This window comes from Thermobia domestica, chromosome 1 (assembly GCF_964235325.1).
Source record: "Thermobia domestica chromosome 1, izTheDome1.hap1.1, whole genome shotgun sequence".
Lineage (NCBI taxonomy): Eukaryota > Metazoa > Arthropoda > Insecta > Zygentoma > Lepismatidae > Thermobia > Thermobia domestica.
In genome coordinates, this window is record NC_137454.1 from 190487912 (window position 1) to 190510831 (window position 22920).

Consider the following 22920-nt stretch of genomic DNA (forward strand, 5'->3'; position numbering starts at 1 on the left):
CTTACAGTGCATTGGGATAAGAAGTTGTTACCTGCTCTCACTTCTAAGGAACCAGTTAATCGCATAGCAGTTCTCGTTTCTGGGAATGGTGACACGAAACTATTAGGAGTGCCTGCTATTCCAAATGGAAGTGGTACCTTCCAGTCGGAAGCTGTTTTTAAATTGCTGGAGGATTAGAACTTAATCACATGTGTGTATTTCATGTGCTTTGACACAACAGAATTTAACATGGGGTCACAAAATGGAGCTTATATCCTCCTGGAACAGAAAATGCAGAAAGATCTGATAGGGTCCTTTGCAGGCATCACATGATGGGACTAATTGTGACGAGAGTGTTCGACATGGTTTTCGGTGCTTCGATGGGTCCACACAGACTCTTTCAACGTTTCTCTTAGGCATGGAAGTCAATTGACAAACTGAAGGTTGACACCGGAATCCAGGACGCGGTTGTCGCGGAGGTTATGGCGAAATTGATTTATTGTCTGGAGATATATTTTTCCCGTCAGTTTCATCTTACATCTCATGAGTAAGGCTTCGGGACTTCAACATATTTATCGTCACAGCGTATTTGAAGGCATGGTATTCCTCTCCTCTTCCGCTTTCAGCTCCAAGAAATGACCTGAATCTCTTAAAGTGAATTCAGTCCTACAAAAATATTAATACAAAAGTTGCAGAAGCAGCAATGCATATTTTCTCACGACATCTGTGGTATTTGTGTGAACCACTTACTGGTCTCAGTTCCTTCGATCCTGAAGTCCACGCAGCAATGAAGAAAGATTTGGCTACAGCGTTATTTAGGGGTGGAACCGAAGGAGAAGAACTCATACGCTTAACATATGAGGAGACCACAAAGATAAAGCTTCAGTGACTTCGTTTCCAGGAACACAAGAAAGCTATTTGAAGCACTGGAGATCTCCACAGATTTTCTTTTTTTATTAGAACACCCTGAAACATGGAAAACGAACGATACTTTCCTTTAGGCTCGAGAGCGTGTGAAAGCTCTGCATGTTGTAAATGATCTAGCAGAACGTGGAATTGCATTGATTCAAAACTTCAATAGAAAACTGACCAATCAGGAAGATCACGCGCAATTTCTTCTCCAGGTTGTAGAGCAGCACAGAAAGAAATTTCCTCACTCCAAGTAAATTCACTCTCAGAGTATTTTTGTTTTGTTGTCTTGAATATACTTTCGCGAACTTAAATCCTGAAAAACATACATCCCTAAAACAAATAATAATAAAGAATGTTTCCAAACATATTTTTGAATTTCATAGTATTTATATGTGAATTTTCACATATTAGTGGTTTTAAGCGAATTTATTGATGCGTTGAGCGACCACTAAATATTGTGTAATTGCATCAAAATTTTTGTAATAAACATTTGAGATAAAAAGAAATAAAATATATAATATATATAGTATGGCGCTAAATTCGTTGTACAAAAGCAGAGGGGTGATTCCTGAGAGCAAAACAAACAAAAACGTTCTAATAAACATAGGGCGAAAATCGCGTCATTTACGTGTTACAAGCTGCCGAAAGCGTGGGAAAACAAACTTTCGAGTTACATATTGCACAAACTACTGAGCGTAGACGTGATGCGGCATGATATGATCAAAGAATCCTAATCTGCTTTATCCAAATTTGCAGTTTTCAGACTTGTGCAATGGCGGCGCAAGGGATTCCCCAAAGGATGTTAGGGATTCCCGGACATTTAATGACATAAATTGAGTTGACAAGAGCATGTAAAAGTATAAAAAGGGTTTTGCAGTATGTGTTATAAAGTAAATAAAATACTTACATTGAGTACATGAACTCTACTATAATATCCGCTTACAGAGCAACTAAATGCTGTAAGGAATTTTGATATGATATGAGGTTGCGATCTTCCATTTTGAATGCCTTCTACCGCTGATTGTATCACAGAAGGAAATGCAAGGATATAATTTACTAGCAGGTCCCATTCTTCCTAAAAGTAAAAATTGAGAACTTGAAACAAATTTTGTTCTAAGAAAATTGACCAACTAAACTATACAGTCAACCAAATTAATAAAGGCAGGAAGTGTTTTTGGTGTATTTTTATATAACTACTTGAGACTTTTTTTTTTCCCACTCTGACTTTCTGTTGGATAAGAATGAGGTAGGAAACAAAGAAACCTTGGTTTTACTTTAAAGGTATTTACCTTATATAGCACGAAACGTTTATCGTATAACTGGTTCAACAATCGAAAAAATAAATAATCGTTTGATTTCTGTATTGAAACACAGGGATTATAAGTCAATGGTTAATCAATGGTAAATAACTGATGGACTGAAAATTGGAGGAAACAAAATTACAAACAAAACCTCGACATTAAGCAACCACTTCGTAGGCTATATTTCGAACTTTCGAGATGATCCAGACATGATGTGGTGCACTAAGCCAACCCAGTCCATATATGCTAATAGTCTGAGGGATAATATTAAAATGTTCTTATTTTAACCACGCCTCTGAAGTCCACGAAGAACTATGACCGATTACATTATACTGAAACGTTTGGTTAGTGCATCAATTTGACTTTATAGACTCGAGTTCGGTATCGTGCTAGCAGGAGGAGAAACCTTGAATATAATCAGCGCCTATGCTCCACAAGTTGGTTGTGATGTGTGGAAGGAAAAGTAAGAATTCTGAATGGAACTAGATAGTACCCTGCAGAATTGTTCATTACATGAGAAGCTCGTCCTAGTAAGAGATCTAAATGGGCATGTAGGACAATCAAGATCAGGATATGAAAGAATACATGGAAGATATAGATTGGAAAACAGAAATAAGGAAGGCAAGAACATATCACAAGTGGCAGAAGCATACGACTTGGGTATCCTGAATACTTTCTACAAGAAGAAAGAAGAACACCTTCCTACATAAAAGTGGTACCGCAAGGTCTCAGATCAACTTCATCTTATGGAGAAGAGAAAACCTACATGATGGAAAAGATTGCAAAGTAATACAGGTAGGAGTCTAACGGAGCAACACCGCCTCGTAGTAGCGTATACTTTCATCAAAGAAAAAGTAGGAAGAAGACGACAAAATGTTCCTGTTTGAATGAAGTGGAAATTAAGTGGGACAAGTGCTGAAAAGATTCGACAGAAATTACCACATCCCAAGCACTGCAAATAAAGGAAGAAGAGTTGCTCTGGAAGAGAAATGGACCAGAGCATCAGTAGCACTTAAGGAAACAGCAAAAAAGTTATGGGAGAAACAAAAGAAAGAGACCTCATAGATAAGGAAACATGGTGGTGGAATAAAGAAGTTCAAGCAGCTGTAAAGAAGAAGAAGGAACGACACAAAAATGGCAGAACTTTGGCAATCGACTAGATCTGATGGATTACAAGGAAGCGAAGAAGAACGGCAAGAAGACAGTTAGTGTACAAAGAGGCAAAGTTAATAATGAGTTGCACAACAATCTGGAAACAAAACAGGGAGAAAAGACGATATACAAGTTTTCGAAGGTAAAAGAGAGGCAAAAGAAAGATATATCGCTTGTGCACTGCATCAAAGACGGAAATAACAAGGTTCTGACAAGTGAGAAGAAGATAAAGAAGAGGTGGAAGGAGTATTTCCAGAAATTTCTCAATGAAGAAAACTCGAGGAAACTTGTGAAAATGTATCCACGAATCAAGATCTGGTTCGGTGGAAAATGTCACAAAAATATGAAAAGTGCTAAAGCTCAAGGACCGGATAATATCCCTATCGAAGTAACTTATGGAAAAGTTTAGGTAAAGAAACAAAGCAGTGCTTTCTCCACTTTTTAATAGGATATTGAAAAAAAAAAAAGTATGCCGAAAGAATGAAGAAGCAGATATGTTGCGCCGATTTTTAAAGACAGGAGATTTACACGAATATGACAATTATAGGCAATAAAACTTATGGGCCATGCAATGAAATTTTGGGAGAGAGTGAGGGAAGTGAAACTGAAGGAACAGACCGAAATAACAGAGTACCAATTTGGTTTTATGCCAGACAACAGATGCAATATTTGCACTTAGGATCCTAATGGAAAAGTACAGAGAATACGAGAAGGATCTTCATATGGTTTTCATTGATCTACAGAAGGCGTACGATAGAGTGCCACGGGATCTCATTTGGCGGGCACTGAAGTTGTTCCGAACACACACATTCGTATAATTCAAGATATGTATTATGGATATACGACAGGAGAGAAGAGCTCGTGCGGAATAACAGAAGAGTTCACAGTCAAAGTGGGACTTTATCAAGGATCTAGTCTTAGGCTATACCTTTTTGCAATTGTGATGGACAAAGTTACAAAGGATTCCAAGAATTAGCACCTTGGAATATGCTACTTGGGAATGACATCGTGTTGGTGAGTGAGCCCATGGCAGCACTGCAAGAGAAATTAGATGCCTGGAGAGGAGCATTGAAAAGCAAATGGCTTAGAATTAGTAAAACTAAGACACGATATTTACATTGTCCTTTCACGAAAAATGTAATCGAAATTACAAGAATACGACTTGACGAAGAAGAGTTGGTAATGACGAGGAAATTCAAGTACTTGGGATCACTACTGCACAAAAATGCAGGAATAGATTGTGTGAACTGTAGAATTAGCAGCGGCTGTACAAAATGGAGAGAGGTGGTAGGAATATTGTGTGACCGTAGGGTACTAATAGACCTTAACGGAAAATTTATAAAACAGTAGTGAGACCTGCCATATTACATGGAGCGAAATGTTGGACGACGAAGAAGAGAGAGGAACAAGCTGCATGTTGCGGAGATGAAGATGTCGCAGTGAATATGTGGAGTGACGCGGAAGGACAAAATTAGGAATGAAGTGATCTAGGAAATTGTAAAGGTGAGACTAGTAGCAGAAAAACTGCACGAAGTAGACTGAGATGGTTTGGGCATGTAAGAAGATCTTTGAAATACATAGCTCACCGAGTGGATCAGATGAAACTCCAGTATCACTAATATGAAAACGGTTGAACAGAAATGAGCAGAATAAAAAGTGAAACAGGGAAATGACATGGGGCAGGTCGAATGATGATGTCGCGGTGACCCTAGGACAGCCTTTCATGGGATCCCAGGGCCAAAATTTTAAATGGAAACATGAGGGTGAGTGATACCTCGTTCGATAGATCTTCAAATACTATACAGCGTTGTGGCAAAAGTTTTCATATGGGACACCGTTTCCAAAATGTGTGCAAGACATGGTGCCTGTATCAGATAAAACGTGCAGTACCACTAACATGAAAACAATTGTGGATAAATGAACAGAATAAAACTCGAATAGAAAATCACAGAGGAATTTCTGTTTTTCATTTATCTTTAACCTTTTTCATTCTATGGGCACTGGACGTTTTATTTGATACAGGTACCATATCTTGGTGGTCATGAAAACGGTGACCCATATGAACAATCTTTTATCACAACGCTTTTTAGTTTTTAAAGATCTATGGAACGAGGTATAACTTGTCCATGTTTCCATTTAAAATTTTGAAGTTCGGCCCTGAGCCCCCATGAAGGGCAGCCCTGCGGAGCACCGCGAGAACATCATTCAATATCCCCCATGGCATTTCCTTTTTTGTTTAATCGTTTTCGAGATATCTCCGTGAAAAGATTAAAATGGGCCATCCTGAATATATATATATATATATATATATATATATATATATATATATATATATATATATATATATATATTAAAAAATGTTTGACCCTTCACATCGAAACAACAGAAAGAGATACTATCATCAAATAATAGTTAAAGGCAATATTGTAGTAATATTATGAATGCTTTCTTTATTAATAATGTCAGGAACTTGATCTTAACAAGTGCCTATTAATATCACAATAGTTTTTGTATTAAACTACAAACAAAAACTACTTACTGGTTTCGATAACAGTGAAAAATCCACTTCAGATACAGGAATTAATGGTGGGTAATCAGACCTTTTGACACGTCGTTGAAAATTTTCTCGTATTGTAGCAAGACGTGCGCAATTATACAATACAAAAGATGCACCTGAAAGAGATATTTTTGATAATATTTTAGTGTTATCTGAAATATCAGCCTGCACGCAGTTCTAACAAGTGGTTCTGTTCCGATAATGAAACCATATTAATTACTATATTTTTCAGTATACCCAATGATTCCCATATTATGCCATCAGACTGCAATGGATTTTCGCGTTGTTGACTGAATATTGTGACATTTAACAACTTGAAGATACAGATTCAATGTAGCTGCATACTACGTTTAAACAAATGAATATACTCAAATTGCATGGCTTTTATTATTATGGATCGTACTTAAAGACAATCTTTTCAAAGCACAAATTATTACTCAAATGGCATCTTATAAGAGTGGTTTCAACAATTTAATTCCCAATATACAAAAGACTCTTTAAATAAGACAAAAACATTTGATATTACCGTATATTTCCGAATCCAAGACGATACCCCCCCTTTTTTTTTTTAATTTTAAGGATTACAAAAATTATACCTACAGCATATACTGGGTATATTTTCAGAACTTACTATAAAGTTACACTAATAACATCAAATCGATACAGACGTCCCTTAGTCTTCTTTACTGGAAGGGTCCACTGAATATGAGAACGCTCAAGGCTAAAACGATAGACGAGGGAGAGTAAAATTAGAACTTAATGGAAGCCCGTGACTCTGTTCAGTAACGAACTCCACATCGTATGTCGCAAAAGCAACAAGACCCGATATTTTTGGACACGAAATTCCGGCAGAAAACTTAATTCAGAAATACACGGTATATTTACTATAGTATTAATATGAATTGTTATGATATAGATATGCTTCACTATTTATAGGACGTGTCTTCAATAACTTACGGATTTGTTTATTCAATAGCTATTGTACACGTTCATGAACAAAGCTAAAATGTTTCTAATCTGCAAGAAATGTTCTGGAATGCTTGTTGTGTACATATATTTTTCACGCAAAAGTATTTGTTCATTCTTTACGTTCTTTTCTGCAATCGCATAAAAAGACAGTAAAAGTAACACGAATTTGTAAAACACTTCGGTAAATATTTTTGTTTCTTTTAGCTCTATTTCTAGCTTAAAGTTACTAAAACTAACTTTCTTTTCACAATGACAATAACATTGTGACGAACAGTTGGAGTATTCATCTCTTCTTACTATTTCCAGAGGTAGGAAACTGAAAATTACAACTCAAGTTTGATACTGACACACCTTCTTTTAAAGCAGCAATAAGTATTGTCAGTTGAAAATTTAGTCACTCCTTTATATAATTAGATAACGCATTAAGATATTAAAAATTATGTATTACACTTGTTCAACAGTAATCTCACCCACTAGAAACAAGCCATATTATGACTCGTCACACACCAAACGCACACGCACTAGTCACTACACTAGGGATGAGGACAAAATGTTACACTACAGATAGAGTCATATATAGTCATATCTATGAGATAATAATTCATTACTTTATATTGTTTTCTCGAATTTTTGTCAGAAATATTTGTTAAAATCCCATAAGAATTTTCTCGAAAGACTTCCACAATTTGAAGTAAACAATATGTGTCTATAAACTAATTGTATCGCCATAAGATTTTAAATGTATACGTGCCTATTGCAAGATTTTGTAGAAAATATTCTTTGTTTATTTTTAGCAATAAAAAATCAGCTCTACAGAGTATCCCACAAAAGGATTTACATTTTTTGAATTAATAACAGAGAAGGTACTGAAGATAATCTCATCAAATTATTATTATTTGGCGTTTTCATTACTAGTGTGTGTACCCATTCATTTGTTTTGTTTATTTCCAGTTCACTTGTCAGTAGCGACAAGTAACTGACAAGATGGCTGGGAACCTTTCCTTTGAGTAACGAAAGTGGATTTTAATATGAATTTTAAGGTGTTTTCTGGAAATGTGAAAACATGATGGAAGTGCAGAGAAGATAGCGGGTAGAATTTGATACTGCACCACCATCACGTGTAATTACTAAATTACGCGACAAGTTTGAAGGGAAAGGAACTGTATGTTATCTGAAGAAGGCAGAAAGAAATCACTAGCAGATGAAAGAGAAGTAGTGTTACAAACTTTCACAAGATCCCCTCAGCTCCGCATGAGCCATGTGTAAGCAAATCAAGTGTTCACAGTATTTTAAAGCAAGCAAAGTACAAAAGGTTGCGTCACGCAATCAATGAAGACGATCAGGATACGTGCTTTCAATCTTGTGAATGGATTTGCGATAATGAACAGCTGACTGATTCCACTGGTTAGTCTGATAAGGAAATTTTTAAATTGAATGGAACCATCAATCGCCACAACTACGTGTACTGGGAAAGAGATAATTCCCATGTTATGGAAGAACGAGCTGTTAATGTTCCTGAGTTATTAGTGTGGTGTGGTATGTCTGTCAGAGGACTTACGGGGATGTTTGGTTTTAAAGGAACAGTGACAGATGTAGAGTACCTTAATATGTTGCAGGAAAGAACTGTGTCAACTGTTCGTCAACTGTATCCAAATGAAATTTTTTTTTCAACAACACACACGAGACATGTGGCATTTCCTGGATAAAACATTTGTTGAAAGATGAATAGGCCGACGAGGAAGTATCAAGTATCTACCCAGATCTCACGATCCAACGCCGTTAAAACTACTTTCTGTGGGGAACTCTGAAAAACACTGTCTACGCAACAAACCTTTGTACGCTGGATGTTATGAGAAAGGCGATTGAGACTGCCTATGAACTCATTCCAATGGAAACTATATCACATACTTATCGGTCTGTTCCACAGCGTTGCCGACGATATTGGTGACAATGAAGGACATTTTGAACACATTCCACATTAGAACATCATCAGTAATGTTTTTAAAATCTTTATGACTTACAAAAATCATATTTTGTTTATTTTGTTTCAAGTATTGAAGTTCAAACAGTGTTAACCCCTTTCAGGGACACCTTGTATATTAATAATCGATTATTTCCTGTAACAAATCTCGGATAATCGTAGGGCTCGGATTTCTATCCGAAAAATCGCTAAATATGGCCTAAAATATTATAGAATGAAAAAAAAAAAAGCTACTAATAACAATTTACTAAGAAGTTTACACACTTATCTTGTCTTGAATAAGTATCTTTCAAGCATCGTCCACAGCACGCTTTTGATTCCATAAGAGAATAAGCCCTATCTTCTTTGCCAACACTGGTAAATATAGATAATTACCGTCAACATAATGGAAACATTAATTGATTGATTGATTAAAGCTTAATGGGGTCATTAGACGACGCCATTTGTCACAGTCACGATAAGAACAATAGCCGACATAAGCTGTACATTAAAAATTCACAATAAAATTAGAAAAGTGCAATTTACCAGATTAACCTTATGACGCCAACCTGGGGTCCGTGCGGACCCCAGGCTTCATTATAAGATGTTTTCAATTCACTCATAACAATTTACTTGCTGTGCGCTTTTGTATTTAGAAATTATAAGAATATTTAGGAACAAAGACGTATTTAGCACACCTGGGGTCAGTATGGACCCCATGGTTTTCCATACTTCCATATGCGGAGACAGATAAATACAACTTGCCAATTGGTAGTTGCTAACAATGACAACCTAAATAAAAATAAATATTTATTCCTCGACAAGTGAGTTGTGTTTTTTTCAAAATTGTCGGAAGATGCCAGCACGATCTTTGTGTTATTATTCTATGATAATCTGGATATCTTACTGGATGTTTCTATTCACATATTTTTGAAACAAATAAATTCTCTTTTTTAAATTATCTCTTTCTGTGAAATATTTGTGAGGAAATTCAATTCATTTGTATTTCAAAGTTGCCGGAGTACATTACTACTCAATTATACAGAAAATGATATGTTTGAGGTCAAAATTACATTGAGAAAGTTCTGTTATTTCGTTGCAGTGTATCGTCTAGGACAGCCTAAAGAAAGCGTACTGCAGATGTTAGCAGTAAAAGTAACTGGTAGCGAGAGAACTGAGATTGAATCAGACGAGAGCCACTGCAAGTATGAACGTGAATTGTCTGAGGAAAGGAAAGGAGACAAAACTATTGGTTGCTCTAATCAACGTGACTAGGACCTGCTTTCTGATTATTACCCTCCGCAGCGTTCTAGCCGAATTTTAGACATGTCAACAGAGCACGGAACAAAAACTACAGAATTTACAGTTCCATGTGGAAGAAAATCAAGTGCACAGGACCCGCCAGAACACCAGACATTGGCAGAAAATGTCGTCAAGGAATCAATGGGCTTCAAACCAGTGGAATTAAGTATTCAGAATGAACGACGTGCCTTCCAAGTTTTCAAACTCCAGAATTAGCATATCTAATTGTGCAGGAAACAGAAGCTGGAATCTATGTTCAGAAAGTAAAGGCGTAAAATTCACAAAACGACGAAACTGAAATATATGCGTTTAAAGACTTCATTGTTTTGGGCCTATTGCTAAAATCGGCAGGAGAAGGCTTGAATGAATTGTGCTCAAGTGAAAATAAACGTCCAATATTCCAAGCAACGACATCGCTGAATATTTTCAACATTCTCCTTAGCTTTTGTTGATTTCATAACATTAAAACTAGTCAAAAGAAACTGGAAACAGACAAGATATCAGCATTCCGTGAACTCTGGGAGATATTCGTCCTGAATTTCCATGACTTATACAGATCTGGAAATTTCTAAACTATGGATCAGTAACTGTCACCTACATGTGGAAGATTTTTTTTGTGTTTACATTCCAAGCATGCCCGATACGGTATAAAAATTTACTAAGTGTGCAATACTGAAACATCATATTCATTCAGAGACAAATGTATGTTTGTCAACACACAGGGTATGAACAAGGCAATGTAAAAGACCTGGTGAAGTGACGTTTAAAGCCATGGCTAAATAAGGGAGGAAATATAACTATGGAGATATAGTTCAGAAGTACCGGGCTCGCCAAGAGTTGCGTCTTCAGATAACAACAGTTGTTGGTACAATGAGAAGGTGCAAAAGGGATATCCATAGTTAAATGGTTCAAAGCCGTGAGCGATCAGAAAATACGTAGAAATTAAAAAAATGTAGTATACAGAAAATTTCAGTAGAATGTATAGCAGTACACAAATGTTCCACAGTATGTGGAAACAAAGTATAATTTTCTAAGCAGTAAAATAAAAAACGGTTTGTGTTTAGTATATTCTTCTAGTATATATATAGTGTTTAGTTTTACTACATTATAGTAAATAAAACTAAGGAACGGTATTTAACAATATAATAAAAAGAAAAACTAATAAAAATGCCTACTAACAATGTTATTGGTTGGAGTCCGCACTGACTCCAGGTTGACATTAACGTAATCTTTGAAAAGTTGGCGTCATAAGGTTAATACGGTATAGGGCCACCTTTCGCCCTCCAAACATTTCTGGTGAGACGCAGAATGGAGTCACAGACGTCGTGAATGGTATCAAGTGGAATATTACACATTCCACGTGCAGTGCATCACTCAGTTCAGTGAGAGAGGATGGAGACGGAAATCCGCCAGATTAATGTTTCGAAAAACGAACACAGATGTTTAATTATGTTCAAGTATGGGGGTTAAGCGGAACAGTTTCCCTTCTCCTTCATTTTGATGTTCCTCAGACCACGTCGAACAGCTCCAGATGTGTAAACGGGTGCATTATCGTCTTAGAATATGGCGTCATTGTCGGAAATAACATCTGGATCATAGGATGCACATATTCCCCTAAAATGGCGATATAATCATGGGTAGTGACACAACCGGTAAGGTCAGCACATGACCCACTGAAAACTAGGATATTATGGTCCGGAGTATCAGAGAGCCGATTCTAAGTTTCACCGTAGGGCGGAAATACTGCAGAACATACGCTTCTTTGAGGGTCCGCCAAACACGAACACGACCTGTGGTTTGAAATAAGGTACAAGATGATTAATTCGAATATATTACATATCCAGTCGTCAATGATCCATGTTGTATGCACCGTCGTGCTGGAGCGTTACTGTCCCTTAGTAGTTTCGGCGTGGGATCGACCCTGTATGTCCATATCATGTAACTATGCTTGTCGACACACAGACTGTGAAACGTAATGCTGGGAGTTCCTCTGCCACTTGCACCGCAATCACATGATGATGCTCGGCGAGATCTGTCACTGAAAGTTATCTTCCAACCACTATTTCCCTTCACCGATGTGGTTTTGCTTTGAGTTTTATAGGCCACCATTTCCTTGAATGTTCTGCGTCGAAACACAACCGAGCGCCAACAATCTGCCCTCTTTGGAAACCATACAGGTAGCCCATATTACGCTATCACCGTTTGCTCAGTTCACTGCGCACTGCCGTTTCATTGCTCCTCATGTAGTACAAATTTTGTCCTAACACACCACCGCCATCCGTCCGTCTCTGCTGTCGTCGCCTGACCACTGTCAACCCAGATGTCTGATATTTTCATCTCCAAGTGATTCCATTAAATTGATAAGAATCTATGTATTTCTGAGCAATAAATGAAACACGTTTAAAATATGACCAATTTATGAATTTATATCACTTTGGGACCAAATATGACCTAAAGTTACAATGTGATTCAAATATGCATTTATATAACTAATTTATATAAAAATCTTCTTTTCGTATTTACAAGAGCGTGTAATGTGCTTATATTTAATTAGACATGTAAAAAGATGCCAGAATAAAAATATGATATGTTATAGAAATCCGAGCCCTACTCGTAAATATTACTAATTCTTAATTTACACTATGTGTATTTTGTCGTCCCGTACTACAATATTTTTATTAAACTTGTAAAGTATTTAAAGGGTTAGAAAAAAATACGATAATAGATATCATAACTTAAGAGTACCTAATATAACAAATATCCTTGTAGGGAGCATCTCATTTTCCTGTTTAAGGAAAGAAAGAGGAAGAAGAAGAAAGGAGGAAAAATGCTAGGAACCACTTTTACATCAACCATTTCCTATGCTTAATATTAAGAAGTACTTAATTTTAATACGCCTTGATCCAAAATTCCCAAATAGTTTCGATAAGGTCTCTTTGTCTTTCTCAGCGTCTAAGAAATTGCAAATTTGCTCGCAGCTCCTGGCGGTATAGCATTATTTTGCACTACCAATGGTACAGCACAGATGAGGAATTAATTTCTCACTTAGAATCGCAAGTTGCAAATTATCTTTCCTAATTCGTTAAAATATCCTAGCTTCTTGCAAATAAACACGAAAACGAAATGCAACCTACAATTCTAAGTGTGTTTTTATCTGTGTAGTATCACTGATAGCGCAAAATGGTGTTATCCTTTAGGACATGTAGAGCAACTATGCAGTAGAAATTTTTAAGTCGCTAAGGAAGATACGACGCCCTGTCGAAACCTTTGACATTTTTTAATATAGGCGTATTAAAAGTACGTTTGCACTAAATACTGAATACCAATATGCGACAATTTATTTGATTAAGAAAATAACCATGTGTTATTAAACGTTAGGAAGAATCAATACCTTTATTGCTGCTTTCCCTGTGAAGCACATTGTCACCTTCCAGATTAAGGGAAACAGTATTATTAGGTTTAACACTTAAAAAATCCATTTTTACAACTGAATCTGTTAAACTATTTAAGAGTTCATTCCACCCGTCTCCTTGTACTTGTTCTCCGTATTTATGTTCAGCAAACGCTTTCATGTCATGACATCGCAACCTGCAAAGGTAATTTATTGGACAAACGCAACAAGACTTGTAATACATTTACATACGTCTAGTTTTTGTAAATCAGAGATTTGTGTGTGTGTGGCAAATACAGCGAATAAGCAGTTTTTGTATGGCGAAAAAAAAAAGAAGAAACAAGAGAAAAGAAAATTTCTTTTAACATTTTAGAATATATTTAGTAGAACTGTGATTTTTTTTCAGTTATTTTATAAACATAGCAGCAGAATAGATGATATTTTGGAAATAAAAAATATAATGATTTTACGGGAAGAATGTGCGGCCAGAATACTAAGGTAAATTATTATTAATACAATAAATAGAGGTTGAAGATAAAAGAAATATTAATACCTAAGATACTTACTTTTTTTTCAGTGTTAAACCCAGGTAGATTATTTTAGCAGTTCTGAGAAAGCAGAAACATATACAAGCAAATTAAGAAGAAACTTAAATTCTGTACATATGGGTGCAACTAGAACTAGAAATAAGCACACTTTGACTTCGTAGCTACGATGAAAGTCTGAAGTATCATTTCTAAAGAACTTTCTTTAATGCAAAAGTATATGGTGTATGTTTTTTTTATTATTATTATTATTATTATTGTTGTTGATGTGAATCTAGTTTAATAGGTACCATATCTAATGTCAATGTGTTGTAGGCATTCTGTGAAAATTCACCTGACGTACGCATTCTTGGAAAAATTAATAAAAATTTTAACGGACTAAAATTTAAAAAATTAAAACTTTGAAACTATAATTCATTACGTTAAAAATTAACGTTGGAAAAAGTACTGGTTAAAAATAACATTAACTTTAAATTGATTCTAATAAATTAAAATTAAAAATTGTAATTTCCAATTAGTACGCAATGAAAATTGTCTGGTGTTATGAATGTTTATGTAAAATTTAACGGATAGAGTTAAGAGTATAGGAATATTAGTCTACTATTATGAAAAGTTACTGTTTTCATACAAAACTAACAGTTAATAAAAAGTAAAATTAAAATGTAGTAATAAAAGCAGAAATATTCTTTTCACATGGTTTAAGATACAGAAATTAGTGATTATTTTTTAAATCGTTATAAATATTTTTAACGATTAGCAATTTAACGATTAACTCCTCAAAAAATTAATTGATTAAATTAGAAATAAACTACATTTTTAACTGATTAATTTAATCGTTAATTTTTTTAACGGATTAATTGCAGCTGTGGTCAGGCGCAATCACCTTTGCTGATAGTATTTCGATCCTACAATATTTATGATTCATTCGTTATCTTCAGATACGCATATGTATTTCAACTGCTATATGAAATATATTTGATACTGTGCAATTTACTTCTAGCATGATACAACTGTAGCATTATTACCATTTTCATTAAAAATAAGAGAATTCTGAAACTTTTCCGCATGAAATAGGAAATGATCTGAAATCTTACACCAGTTAGTTATTTACCATCAGGCTTCTATTTTCTTTCTCTAACAATATATTTAATCGGAACTCTGCCCATTATCTTTTCATTTTGTGAAATAATTTGTGCAGACAATTTTAGTTATTTTGCTACAGTTAAGAAAACGCTTCACCCCTTATAAATTTCCGCGTCATACGCAACAAGAAACTTAAAGCATTAACGTTTCCAAGAAAGGAAGAAACATATAGAATCAAGACCAAACAAGGTTATTGGTTGATGATGTTTATATAATCATCTCACTCGCAAAGTCATATTCTTTGGATGGTATTAAATTTAAAAAAATGCATATATAGGGGCATTTTAGGTTTTACTTGCTTCACTTTCTAAACAAACTAAAATCCTCATTTCTGTAATTAACAGCGAATATTTTACAGTAAAATCCTTATTTTAAATTGTGAGCGGGATCTGTGACTCTCGAATTCGTTTGTCGAAATTTGAACGTAAAGTTAATATAGATGAGATTCAAATGTACGTAGTTTCCAGAATCAATGAGGTCTGAGAAATTGTAACACGGATGATGAATACTTGTTATTCCTTTCTTTTATATTGTCTGCGTTTTATTTTACAAAATTTCGATAAATAAATAAAATTAAAAAATGAATGTCAGATTGCTTCACTGAAAATTCTGAGACTACATTTGAGTTGATTATTTTAACAATAAATGTGATGTATTTTATTTATTTATGGAAACTTTGTACTACAATCTATTAAGGATTTCTCATAAATATTAACTTTTAATTTCACTTTAAAGTATACATGGGTGAAGTTGAAGGAATACGGCAAAACCTACTACTGGATTGAAAAGGAATTACGTTTTGAATATTTCTGTCGTTGGGCGGATATACATTGTGAATACCCAGACTTAAGTTAACAATATAATTTCAGCAACTTTTTCAAACAGATATTTCACTACTTGTTAAACGCAGACTGGGCATACTCTTTCTTTCTAATTGAATCTAATAAAAATAACATTACCTGTAATAGTCATCAACAGACATATTACTTTCCTTGCAGTGGTGTTTTGCATTTGTTACAACTCCACAAATAACAACTTGATGGCCTGCTGGTATCTTTCCACACGACGAAGTGGTCAAGTATAATTTCAGTACGTTATTCCTATTCGATGGCTGGTCCAATACTTCAAATCCAGCCATTTGTAAAGTATTTTTAATTAAGCTTTTAAGCAGAGTCACTCGCAGAGCACTCAAGTCCACAGTCTTTTTCTTTTCCTCTTCGTCCATTGATATACTCACAGCCTAACAAAAATAAAATGATATATAAGTGAATATCAACCATACCTTTAATGAGCTTTCAATATTAACCCATTTAATCCCAAATTATTTTTGTTTCAGAATTTCTTAATTCCTTCTAAACTTATTGATTCTGACCTCATTTAATATATTTTGAGGATTTTAGTATTGTTGATTTTAGTTTATCGTCCGTTTCAGCAGCGAGGCTATATGAGACGTGGTCCTACCGATTACCGTGGAATCCGAACCACATGAGCTTTCGCCAGGAACGGAACTCGGGTCTCCCACGCCAAAGGCCCGTACGCTAACCGTTTAGCCACAAAGGAGCTCAAGAGGATTTTAGTAGTAGCATATGGACTGGTAGCAGGTCCTTTTGTAAAAAACGAAATAAATCCATAGCAAATAATCCATAGACAAAAATTGATAAAAATAAATTGTTCCCATTTGGGAACAATGGGATTAAAGGGGTTAAACTCTAAATCTGTAAAACTAACCATCAATTGCTATAAAACACTATACAATGAAAGATAATTCTCTGGATCATTATTAACATGTCACCTTAAACTTTTCTTTAAGGCTTCATCCCGCTTCCATTGTTCAGTTTTAAATAGAAAGATAATACATTAAAGTTAACCTTGAATTCCAAAAATGTACTATATTTATTAAATTAATTGTTTCAACCCTCTCTGGACTTTTCTTCACTAACACTCTTCTCATAAGAAAGAAAATGAGTGTTTTAACAGCGAAAAAAAAAAATCTATCGTTATTACTGGCATGCTTTGTACATAATTTACGGTTTAATTGCTTATAATTCTTTTTCCAAGAGCAAAGGCCCTAACGTGAAGATGTGCGAAGTGCTACAGACTATAAAGAAAATTATGGATTTTTTTTTCATTTCCTTACTTTTGATGCTTCAAGAATATTCTCTATGTATATTAACAATCAACAATATATATAATCCATAGTGCTATACAAAGTATTTATATATTAGTATATGTAACGCGAAAGAGCAGTTTAGTGACTAGTGCGTGCGCCTTTAGTGTGTGGTCCTGAGTTCGATTCCTAGTGGGAGAGCATAAAAATTTGAATGCATTAGTGGTTGAGATTCCACCTTAAACTGTAAGTCCACGACACACATAGCCTCGGTGCCGAAGGGACTTTATAAACTTCAACAAGCAAACTGTTTCATGCATGTTCGGAGTACACAATTACAAGCTCCAAACTTCGAAATTAAAAACAATTTTATCCCCTTTAACTCTCTCTGTTGCATCCGTATTATGTTCTTGTTCTAACTAGTTCAACTACCTACCTGAACCTTAGCAGAACCTCGTCCGTAATTAACACCATGTGATAAAACGAACTCAAGAACGGTATGAAACGTATGCACTTTTTCTAGGTATAGTGCTAATTTCATGTTTTCAAGTGAGCACTTCTGAATATGCAAAGACCATGATCTACTGGTGTAAATGAGATCTTCAAAATCCTGAAAAACGAAAACAACAGTTAAAAAAAGATGCATAACACTAACGCTATAGAATAACGCCTGCAACTGCTATAGATCTAGGAAACATCTAGTGACCAGTTGATTCTGGTTTTGTGCTTTGAAATTTCCAAAATGAAAGAAGTAGTTATCAGTCTCTCATTTTCTCGCTTCCTAAGTTCATTGGGGTCTCGGCTTTGGCTCCTTGGGTACTTATACGGCTCGTGCTTAATTATGGGGTTCGAGTTCAATTAAGACTGAGAGCCGGGCTCATTTCTGGTTCGTAGTAGTTTTCATCTAAGCAGTTCAGGAAAATTAATATTATTCTTCTGGATGAACTGACTACACTATATCCTTCCCATAATTTCAACTTCTACGTTCCTTGTGGTGATTACTTATAACTTTACGTGAACGTAATGTTTAATATAGCTGACAACGAAATGTTAGCCCTAGAAAGACCGAGGAGGAGGTCAATTTTACCCGAGAGTTCTTTTTTATTTAATTTATATGGATTAATATGCATTCAGAATTCTCTGTTGTTTTGTTATTGTTCCCTTTGATGAAAGGTTCATTTTCACTTTTTTCCAACTGGAATATACTTCTTTTTTTCTTTTTTGTAAAAAAATAATTCATGTTGTGCGGGCCGATTTGACTCCTCCCCCATGTTTATTTTCCCAAAAATTCCTTTCATTTGTTTTTTATATCTAAAACTTGTATTACTTTTTAAAAATGTTACTTTTCTCCTTTATATAAACACTTAGGCTTTCAGAGAACTTGTCCAGTGTTAGTTATAATACTGGTTTCCTGCATAGTGTTATAAGAAATTTGGCATAATATATATGCAAGTTTATGCACTGTATTTAACCCGTTTTTTACAAATAAAAAGCACAATTCATTGAAAAGTTCCTTTTTTGAAATTTAGTTCAACACGTTAATTCAGACTGAACAAATAAACTCTGAAAGCTACTTAAAACTAGCGCGGGCAAATTGGACCCCCCGCCCCCGCCCTCTTTGTCCTTTACGTAGCAAATGCGAGCACGGACTTTCTACGGTTAAAACAACTGGTTTATCTATGAGTCATTCTATTTCAAGTAAACCAATGATGAAAATTCATAGTCTCAGATTTTGATAATTTTTCGTACATTGAAAGACATATTTGAGAATAGTTATTTCCCAAAACAAAACTCTTCCAGCCCTTATAATTAATTAGTAATTAATTACGCAATCAGCTTCAAGGTCACAACTCAAGAACATCTGATTTTGCGTTTTATTGTTTATTTCAATAGCCACAAGAGCTGTGAAGCTAAAAATTTGCAACACCGAACATATATATGTAAGGTTCATCAAAAAGTGTACAGTCCGCAGCAAAAAACCTGCAACATGAGCATGTTAAGTTTATTGTGAAACGATGAAGTCTTTTGCTCCAAAATAAGTGTGCAGGGAAGAAGGGCGCCGAGGTTTCTCCTGTAGTGATTCGTGCCACTTAGACGTTATGTTGATTCCCTGCGCTGTTAGGCGTAGTTTCACAATAAACTTACATGCTCATGTTGCAGGTCTTTTGCTGCGGACTGTACAAGCACTTTGATTGTGTCACAAAAAATTTATTTTTCAACCTCAATATAAAATTTCTGTGAAAAGGTAAAGTTATGCTTCCCTAACAGATGGCAGCAGAATCATCTGCATAAACCTAATGCAACCCAGTTAGTGGGAAGAGAGTAACATCAAAATGATGGACGGACATTTGAGCTTTGAAGAGCGGAAGCAGGTACTGAAGTTAAGTTGTAGTAGTTATAGTTGTAACCAGGGGCGTCATTTCAGACTTTGCTTGGGGAGGGGGGCAAGAGCACCACCGACATAAGACTTTCACGTTTTGTATTAGTATATTAGTAGACAATCTATTAAAGTATATGTATTCCTCAAACTCTTGGGGGGGCAATTGCCCCCTCCTGCGCCCCCTAAATGACGCTCCTGGTTGTAACAGGTACTAGCAGATATTACGTGACACTAGAAGTCTGATAACAAACTGGTTCATATTAGCTTTTCTATCTTAAATTACTTGAACTAGAAAAACGAATCATTGAACAAAGCAATGTTTATTTTAAAATAAAATCTGTGTCTTGAAGGAAATGAGACTACGCCAAGAAAACCCACGAACACAAGGTTGCCCACAACAGATTTCACTCTAAATTTATTCCATTACTGGTGTTTTGCATAGTTAGTAGATATGATGAGGGAATTTGATCCCAGACCCACTGAGAATTGAGGTAGATGGAGATAGCGTTAATGAAGCAGCGGATTAGGGCGTGGAAGGTGCAAAGGTGAGTGATATACCTTATATTTACGTTATAGAAATCCTTATAAGTTTTTGGTATGCATCTGTACTGTGTATAATGCTTAAAATGGAGAATTACAATATTTATGATATTTTGATCTAATTATTTGACCTAGATTACGAATAGGGGTTGTTTTACTTCTTTGATCAAGAAATTCAGTCTTAGTAGCTTAGAAAGTGTTTCTTACGGAAGAAGTTAAATTACTAGGTGCAGATTGACCTTACGAGGGCCCACATTTCATGGGTATAAATACGGAGATGTAGCATTAAAACGAATGTGTGAAATACACGAACTAACAAAAGGTACCCACGCGGAAACAGCAATGATTAAGAAAGAATAAGCAATGACTAAATAGGTTCTCAAGTGTAGGTGAAGAACAAATAAACTCCATAAATAAGGACTGACTACCTAGTACAGATTCATACGTGCTTTTCACACTCCTTCACGCTTCTTACTCCTGAATCGCAGCAAATACAAAGCTACCTTGCAATGATTTAGCCGAGCTGGTTGCTGTATATTTGGAGCTTTATCTTCGAGCCAAGACCTTTCCGAGACCACGTTTTGCTCTGCTTTGAACCGGAATACATGCAAAAGTAGCGTTTAGCGACTACCTAACACACATCTTTTTTTATGGTGTTTCTTAAGGAAATTATAAACATGTATATAGTTACTGTGTAGGCGGAAAGAAAATAACAGAACAAACTACATTTTAAGAGTTAAATGCCGCAGAGAATCTAGAAAGATGAGAAATGCATAAAATTTACAGGAAAAAAGTGAATTGGTTATTTCATTAAATTCATGCTAATAAAGAAAATGTAATGAGGTATTTTCAAGAGTCACAACCTGCGTGTTCTTGGGGCTATTTTCAGTTGAGACATGCTTACGTCAGACATTATGGAGCTATCAGGAAATTAATACCCAGCATTCAAAAGATGGTAGTTGCATGTAACATTTCAATTGTGTTTTATAACAACGTATGTTGGTGAAGAAAACGATTGTTTTGTGGAGCGGCAGGGATTATTAATGAAATTAAACTGAAAGTGTCGCAAATGTAGGAAAGCACTCAAAATAAAGAAATAGATTAATAGTTACAATTTCAATTGTGAACATCGTGTTGATAGTGTGACATATCATTGGCAGAAGTCGGCAGTAAAAGGTACTTTTTTCGAAACACAAAGTTGTCGATAAAGAATGTGTATTATTTAAAATGTACTGGTGCAAAATTAGAAAAGATAAACCAAATTCGTTTAGCAACTTACTCGCTTACATACCCACCATCACAGACGCACCCCTCGCCGCCCTGAACCAGTTAAATAGCAGCCGTGCTCTTTTACTGGTTACTTAGCACAGGTTGGTTTGTTTTTGGACTAGTTTTTATGGTATATTTTCGGACGCAGTATTTACACGCAAAAAGGTAAAGTCCTCTTAAAGTGAATGTGCACTGAGGAATTCATAAGAAACGTCTTCTAAGGTAATGACAATGAATTTTCTTAAAAATTATGAAAGTTTCACGTTTTTCAACCTGAAAATACTCTGCTATACGAAGACTCATTTTAATTTGAGTGATTATTTATATTGGCACCCTTCAACCTGAATTGTGGAAAATTGGGCATATACTAACAATAATAAGTGCCGCCGAGATCCAGGCATATTTACCTAAACGAACACTAAACTCAGTATAGTTCCAGCATGTTAAGGCTCAACTAAGCTTATGATCAGATAGGATAGAGTAGGTTAGTTTAGATTATTTTAACTTTGATATCCCTGGAGCGCTGAACTAATAATAATAATAATAATAATAATAATAATAATAATAATTAAGCGTAAGAACATTAAGATTCCACGAAGAAATTTTGCTGTAGCATCAACTGATTCTATATTCTTAATATGTTCTCATGAACGTCTACCCTTACGTCTTCAGACTAGATTGTTTATTCAATGCAATTCGCGTACTTACTTCAAGTTTGAATTCTTTTTGTGGTAATGGCTTTTGTCTTTCATTCATGTCAAACGACGACTTATCATTTATTTCTGGCCATACTAATCTGATACTGATATCTCCATATATCGAAGCTTTACAATTCCATTTCCAAAGGTTCTTTGTTGTTGTATTAATATTATGTTTTTCTAAGAGATATTGAGATATCTGGTCGATAAAATTTTGCAGAATATCCATTTTCTCCATTTCGCTGCTCATTTTTGATAGTGTTTTATTTGTTGACAAACATCAAATAAAATACAAAAGAATGTATCATATATCACTAGGGCCGCGACTATAGAGTTAAGTCGGCCATATCATAAAAAGTTTTGTGTAAATTGATTGCGAATAAAAATGTATTAAAATTAATGTGCAGTAAACTGAGATAGATTGGCACGGACGAACCGAATAAATTAATACAGTAATCAAATTGTCTTGTGTATACCTCACAAGGAGGATTTTGTAAGAAACACACTAAGCTGAAAGGCACAATCAGAATAAGAAATGTCAAAGTCGGGAAAAGGTGAAAATCGGCAGAGAAGTTCAGACAGTGAAAGAAGAGCTTAAGACCAAGATGGACAGGGCAAAACTTAGATAAAAGTGTAAAATGAAGAAAAAAGTGTAGAAAAGAGAAGGGTGTAGTGTAGGTATAAGGAAGTCCCACGTTATATTTGTTAAAAAATG

At 35.2% G+C, this 22920-nt stretch overlaps 1 protein-coding gene across 3 annotated transcripts in view; it reads right to left on the minus strand.

The window, feature by feature from the left end:
* LOC145692216 (DALR anticodon-binding domain-containing protein 3) overlaps positions 1–22476 on the minus strand; it is a 28722-nt gene extending 6246 nt beyond the window's left edge. The window contains exons 1-6 of one of the 3 annotated variants that reach the window (XM_081767511.1): positions 22216–22475; positions 17755–17928; positions 16171–16451; positions 13524–13720; positions 5884–6017; positions 1799–1966 (exon numbers count right to left, since the gene is read on the minus strand). In XM_081767511.1, coding sequence (XP_081623637.1) covers positions 1799–1966; positions 5884–6017; positions 13524–13720; positions 16171–16451; positions 17755–17928; positions 22216–22455 — 1194 coding nt within the window. In that variant the 5' untranslated portion in view covers positions 22456–22475. Of the gene's footprint in view, positions 1–1798; positions 1967–5883; positions 6018–13523; positions 13721–16170; positions 16452–17754; positions 17929–22215 lie in introns of all 3 variants that reach the window. The other 2 variants (XM_081767518.1, XM_081767515.1) reach the window with 2 other exon arrangements.
* Positions 22477–22920: the final 444 nt, after the last annotated feature.